The 6,728-nt window shown below is 68.0% G+C and overlaps 1 protein-coding gene across 2 annotated transcripts in view; it reads left to right on the top strand.

The window, feature by feature from the left end:
* The first annotated feature begins 3,266 nt into the window (after window positions 1-3,266).
* Window positions 3,267-6,728, top strand: part of CACNA1H (calcium voltage-gated channel subunit alpha1 H) — a 59,898-nt gene continuing 56,436 nt past the window's right edge. Inside the window, exon 1 of one of the 2 annotated variants that reach the window (XM_047097938.1) lies at window positions 3,267-3,580. In XM_047097938.1, coding sequence (XP_046953894.1) covers window positions 3,282-3,580 — 299 coding nt within the window. In that variant the 5' untranslated portion in view covers window positions 3,267-3,281. The remainder of the gene's footprint in view (window positions 3,581-6,728) is intronic. The other variant, XM_047097940.1, reaches the window with a different exon arrangement.

Raw genomic sequence — 6,728 nt, 5'->3', positions numbered from 1 at the left:
CAATTTCCAAATCGCCCTATGCCTCGTGTCTCCTGAACATTCCTTTGCAGCAACGCGAACGTATGACCGTCTCGGCGTTTTCAGCGTCACTGTCCCTCCCGGGCGAGGCTACCCCCTCGTGGGGCAGACCCCCTCTCGCCGATGACCGCCGGCCTCGGCTGTGCTACCTTGAGCCTGATGGAGGCCCAGTGCAAGCCCGTGGCTTCCTGGGGGCAGTCCCGCTGGACGCCGGGAACGCGGGCGTCGGTGAGCACCAGCCTGGGGGACGCAGAGCCTTGGGAGGATGGTTCTGGCAGGCCCTCAGCTCGGTCAGATGGGAGTGGAAGATAGTAGGAGGTAGAAAATGCCCCTTCGAGGGACGGCACGGCCCCGCCCGTCTGGCAACGGGCCACGGGGTTTCTGAAGGCTATGGGCCTTGTCAGGTTACAGATGTTGTCTTTAAAAAATAATGTCTATTTTAAAAAATCCATGGCTCTGCCCTTTCTGCAGACATCCAGAGGACAGAGCGTGACAGAAAAGGGTGACAGTCTGTCTCGTTCAGAATGACACGCAGCTTTCTCCCTGTGCCAAGGGACCCCGTGGAAACTGTGCCCTGCCCTCCCCTTCCCCAGCACCCCACCTCAAGGCTGGCCCAGCACATAGGTACCCCAGGCTCTCTCTGGTTTTTCCTACTCCTCAGCCGTCTCCTGTGTGCCACAGGGCCTTTGCACAGGCTGCTCGCCCTGCTGGGAATAACCCTCTGTTCCTCTTCTGGCTGCTTTCTTGTTCTCAATATGTCTCCTGCTCCCCATCTTTCTCAGCTCTCCATGGCACTTAACACAGTTTGTAAATGTTTTCATCCTGCATCCAAGGATGTGTTACTGGCTGCCTCCTTGCTGGAGTGAAGCTTCGGGGAACAAGAACAGCGCCTGGACTGGTCCCTGTCGCTGGGTCCCCGGTTCCTCCCAGGGCCCGGCACCCATTTGACCTCTCGCTGACTTTTGTCCAGCAAACCACGAAGAGCCTCCAGCTGAAACCCATCTGGAGCTTCCCCCTCAATCGCAAGGAGTGTGGAAAACAGGGGATCCAGGGACCCTTGCCCAAGGAACTGCTTCGGCTTCTGTGTCTGTCCCATCCTTGCAAGCCTCCCTGCAGGGCGGAGGTCTAGGCCCCTGGGCTCTTCCAGAGCCTTCTTCCTCGTGGCCAGAGCCCTAATTGCTGTCTGAGGACCTTAATTGCTGGTTGTGGCCCTCGGCCGCTAAGTAGCGGCATTAGAGTAGAGTAAATGTTTTCCTTTTCCTGAAAAGTTCATATATACAAGAGGGGGTGCCGCTCAGCGGCGAGCAGCCTGCGCAGAGGGCACCGCCCGGGGCCTGCCCGGCAGCTACGGTGGGCACGCCTTCCCGTACCTTCGTCCACCCCACAGCGTGCCTTTCCCGGGGCGCAGCTGCCCCCGGGGCCTCCCCGAGTCCCCGCACAGCGCCTTCCCACCCTGCAGGTGGAGAAGCCCAGGGCGGCAGCCGTGCCAGGTCTGGGAGTCCCCAGGTGGCCTTCACTCCCTGCCACCCCAGCAGCCGGTGAGGCCTAAGGCTCCTGGAGCAGCATGTGAGGACCGGCCAGCTGTCTGCTCATTGTCCGGAGGTGGTGGGGCTCTGCACGCTGCCTGGGGTGGGGGGGCTTGGCAGGAGCGAGGGAGCCGCCCCTCCGAGGAGGCTGGCTGGGGGGGGTGGGGAAGGTGCTCCCAGAGCAGAGGTCCCATGGCGACCGGCGGTCCTGGTTCTGACTCCAGGCGGGGCACCGGGGTGGGGAGGAGTCAGGAGCCGGCCCGGCCCCCACCCCCTCCGCTGACACCCGGAGGGCAGGTCTCCCTGTGTGCCTGGTGGGGGCCTGCCTTCCTGGTCTGGTCCGGGCGCTGAGGTAGCGACGGTCCCACGAGGACTCCTCTGTGGAAGGACCCCTGGAACACAGGAGCTTCAGTGACCTGTTCTGCGTGTGCTCACTGCGAGAGACTGGGGGCTGCAGGAGGGCCCGGCCCCGGCCGCAGGGTCTCACGTGTCCCCACCCAGGAGGGGTGGGCACGGGACAAGTTCGCAGAAACTGCCTCATGTATGCGCGCGGGCGCGCGCGCGCGCGCGGGCGCTGGGGGAGATGCGGCTGCGGGCGCACCCAGAATCCCACCCACGGACACAGCGGCACATCACACGGGCACGGTCACACCCAAAACACACACGCGGAGGGGGAGGGGCACGCAGCCTCGCAGTCACGGCCGCGGCCGCCCACGGCCGCCCGGCCCCGCCCCCTCGGCGACCCCGGCCCGCCTCGCCCGGGTGTAGGGGGCGGTGCGCGGCGGCGGGGAGGGGGAGGGGGAGGGGAGGGGGAGGGGAGAGCCCGCCTCCGCGGCTCGGGCCGCCCCCGCAGCGGGGGGCGGGGAGCACGTTGGCGCCGCTCCCCGCCCCCCGCCGAGCCTCTCCGCGCGCGCCCCCTGGCGCACCGCGCGCCCGGAGAGGGGGTGGGGGGCGCGGAGGGGTCCGGCCCCGCCCTCCCTGCCCCTGGGAACGGGCGGGTGCCCCCCGCGATGGGGGAGGGTCGGTCGCGCGCGTGCCTCGGGGCGGGGGCGGGGGCGGCCCCTCCCTCTCGGCGCCCCTGCGGCCCCGCCCCCGCGCCGGCCCCGCCCCCGCCCTCCGCCGCTCACTCCGAAGTTTCCTGCGCCGCGCGCGGACACGCTCCGGGCTTGCTCGCCGCCCCGCGCCCCCGCCCCGCGCCCCCCGGCCCCGCGCCCCGCGTCCCCGGCTCGTCAGCCCAGCGGTCCCCTTCCGCCCCGGGGTCGCCGCCGTCGCCGCCGGGCCAGCCGGAGCGGGAGCCGAAGCCGGCGGGCCGGGGCCGGGGGCGCGGGCCGGGGGCGGCGCGCTCCAGCCGGGGCCGAGCGCCGTGCCGGGTCCGCGGTGACCGCGCCGCCCGGGCGATGCCCGCGGGGACGCCGCCGGCCGCCGGAGCGAGGTGAGACACGGCGGGGGACGCGCGCCCCACTGCGCGGCGGGACCCTCTTCAACTTAGCGGAGCCGGCGAGGGCGCCCTTGGGGCCCCCCCCCCGCCCCGGCGATGGGGGAGGGGCGGCCCAGCCCTCGCCGGAGGGAGGGGGCGGGCGGGGGCGGGGGGCGCATTTGTCTCTAATAAGGGAAGACAAAGACATGCCGGCGACCGCGGCTGTTCCCGCAGCTCCGCCGTTCCCCAGGCGGGCGAGTGGTGTCGTTCCCGGGTCGCGGTCACCGCCTGTCACCCCGCAGGTGCTGCCCGTTGCCACCATGACCGAGGGCGCGCAGGCGGCCGACGAGGTCCGAGTGCCCCTGGGCGCTCCGGCCGCGGGCTCGGCGGTGGCGGCAGGGGCGTCCCCGGCGAGCCCCGGGGCGCCGGGGCGGGAGGCGGAGCCGGGGTCCGGGGCCGGCGCGTCGCCCCCCGAGAGCCCGGCGGCCGAGCGCGGCGCGGAGCTGGGCGCCGACGAGGAGCAGCCCGTCCCGTACCCGGCGCTGGCGGCCACCGTCTTCTTCTGCCTCGGGCAGACCACGCGGCCGCGCAGCTGGTGTCTCCGGCTGGTTTGTAACCCATATCCTTCCAGGGCAGCCGGGCTGCAAGGCGTGGGGTCCGGAGCGCGGGACCTCCTCTGTGTGGCCCCTGCGAGGCCGGAGCGGGCTGGGCGCACGGGCAGCGCAGGGCACGGGAGTGGGGGCACCAGGGGCGTCCCCGCGTGCCCGAATGGAGTGTCCCCGGTCCAGAGTCCGTCCGGGATGGGAGAGGGTGGGAGAGAAGCGGCGAGGCCATCACGGACTTGGAGAGGAGAGGGGTCGGCGGGGCGGGAAGTCGGAACTCCCAGGGCTCCCGTGGGTGGCGGCCAGGAGGGGAAGGCCGCCCCCGGGGCCGACAGAAATGTCCATCAGAGGCGGGACCCTTGCCGGGGAAGGGGAGGGGGAGGCCGGAAGGAAGTAGAGTAAGGGGAGCAAAGTTGCCAGCCTGTGCTTTGCGCCTCCGAGCGTCGCGGGAGATCGACCGGTGGGGCCGGAGGCGGTGCGCGGCGGCCGGCCCTTTTCCAGGGAGAGATGCCGTGACGTTGGTTGTGAACTCGCCTCTCCAGGCTGAACTCGGTGCTGGGGCTGATTTAAGTCATGCGCAGCTGGGGGTGGGGGGCAGGGACGCAGCTGGCTCTGCACTGTGGAGTCCCTTCTTCTAGTGCTTTCCCTGGGAAGGGGCCCCTTTTCTGTTCTTGGCCGGAGTGGCAGAGAAGGTTCTAGACTGGCGTTGGGTGGGCCGGGGCACTTCTGGGATGCAGATAGCTGGTCTGGTGGCCCCCCAGCAGATGGCCTTTGGGGACTGTCTCAGTGGGGTCCTGTCCATCCTGAACGTTGGCTCTTACTGGTGGGAAGTGGTTTCCAGGTGGCCGGGCTGTGGGCGCCCCTGCCTTCCTGCCCTTCCACAGGGAGACACTGGGCAGACAGGGTCCGTGGAGTGGGGGACAGGGCCGAGGCCAGGAGGCTGACGGAGGTGGGGACCAGCCTGTAAACTTTCTCTGTCAGAATCGAGACCGAGGTGAAAATGAGCCATGTGTGTGTATATTTTTTCTACCTTGTGTGTTTAACTGTGTAAATATTAAACGTGAGAGAAGAATCTGTACCGAAGAAAAGTAATAAAACCCATGCTCCTCTTTTCCGAAATCTAAACATCGGCTGAGTCCAGTTTACCTTCTGGTTGTCAAGAAGGTCATCATGGTCCCGAGGCCCAGGGCCGGCCTCAGGCATGGCGGCAGGCTTCAGAGCCTGCCTGTGTCCTGCACTGGTGATGGCCTTCGGGGGGCACCCCCCCGCAAGACATCAGGCTTGTCTTCCCGCACAGCAGCCGGCCTGGCCTCCTCTCTGGGACTCTGACCTGGAGATGGCCGGGTCACCTCACTTTGCCGGGAGTGGTGGGTGTGGTGGCGGGTTGTGCCCCGAGGCCCTGGTTTGGGACAGGACCGGAGTCCGGCTTCTCCAAGCTCGTGCAGAGACCAGCTAGGGAAAGAGTCTGCGAGGCCTGCACTTTGTCTCTTCTGACAGCCCCCTTGCCTGGCTGCGGTGTTCTCTGGAGGCTGACCCTGGGGGTGCTGGGTGTCCCGGGCCTTCAAGGCAGGCTGTGTCCCTGAGGGCGTCTGACAAGGTTGTTTGTGTTATTGGGCGCAGGGAAGGTGCGGTGGGGAGCCGTGTGCAGGTGGGCTGCAGCCCAGAGGGCCGTGGGGGCTGGGACTGGCAGGGCTGGGTTAGTGTCCTTGTGTGTGTGCTCCCCGTGACCACGCTGGAGGGGGAGGGTTTGTCAGCCGGGGGAGCTCACTGTCTCCTCTAACCGGGGGGGGGGGGGGAGGGGGGGGTCAGGGGCTCAGATCCTGGGATCATTTTACCTCTGTGCAAATTCTGCATCTGTCACGCGGGGTGGGCACGTCACGGCCTTTGGTCTCAGGGGGACGGCCGCTGACCTCCAGCAGATACAGGGCCGCGTCTTGGGGGCGTGCGTCAGCCCTGGGGGGCACTCAGAATAAGCTGGCGCGCTTGGACGGGGGGGGGGGGGCTTGGTTCTCTCCAAGGGTCTGCGAGGCCTCAGCACGGCTGCTCAGAACACTTGAGATTCCCTGGGTCAGCAGGCCCGGCCCTGGCTGGACAGTGGGGCGTCCTGTAGCCACGGGGCACTTCGGCCGCCTCCGGCTGCTTCCCTCCCCATCCTGGGGAGCCTCTCACGCTGCAGAGGACAAAGTCAGAGGGAAACGGGGTAATTGGGTTTGCTCTGGGAACCCACACTCCGTGCAGCAGCTTCTCGCTTTCCAGACGCTGGCAGAATCCCAGCTGACGTCCGTGGAGCCCGGGCCGAGCCCGGATCCTGTCAGCGAGTGGAATGCAGGAAGGGGCCTTCCTTAAGCCCCCCGACCTTTTGGGAGCGCTGAGTGGATGACCCCGGCACAAACGACCGCGCCTGGTCTGCTTTTGCCTTGAGGGGGCCTCCGACGCAGAGCGAGGGAGCCTGCAGGGGCAGCCCGTGCCCTCATCGATTTACTTTGCTTTTCGAAAATATAACCGTGCTGGAACTTTTGGGGCAAGTGCTGTCTCTCCTACACAGGTTTATTTATAGAGGGAGGTGGGTGGGATCTGTGTGTTGTAGCCCGCGTGGCTGGGTTATGTTCTGCCCGGGCTCCCCCAGGGTTCCTGACTCCGCGACGCGCGACGCAGCTGCTGCGGTCCCAGCACCCAGGCCGGGCGGGGCCTCCGGGGACGCTTACCGGTTGGGAAGGGGGCCCCCGGGGAGGCCAGCTGCAGCCCGACAAAGGTGTCGAGGGACTAGGCTGTGGTCGAGGAGGCACTTGGGGGCTCAGGGGTGGCGTGCACCTCCAGGAGCCGCTTCCCAGGGGCCGGGGGCCAAACACACCTCGGCACAGAGCTCGGAGAAGCCAGAGGGACGCGTCAAGGTCACACGGCTGCTGGAGGGCAGAGCTGGGTGAGCCCTGTGTGACTCACAGGTCCCAGCGTTTGGCAGGGGCGTGAGGCCGGTCAAGTCCAGCGTTTTGAAGGTGTCTGCCGAACCCCGTGCTTCAGGCTGTTAAACCGCCACCCGCGCCTGGGGCTTATGGTGGGTGTGGGTGTCCTGGCCAGGACACTTGGGGCGTTGATGCGGGGCAGCCCCCCCTCCGTCCCGCAGCCCGCTGTGTCCCCACCAACCTGACGGGAACAGGACAGGTGCAC

The sequence above is a fragment of the Lynx rufus genome, unplaced genomic scaffold (assembly GCF_022079265.1).
Source record: "Lynx rufus isolate CCGP_SWC_20201006 ecotype Redwood Valley unplaced genomic scaffold, mLynRuf1.p SCAF_43, whole genome shotgun sequence".
In the NCBI taxonomy this organism is placed as follows: Eukaryota; Metazoa; Chordata; class Mammalia; order Carnivora; family Felidae; genus Lynx; species Lynx rufus.
Note: the sequence above shows the minus strand (reverse complement) of the source record. Positions and strands in the feature narration are given on the sequence as shown.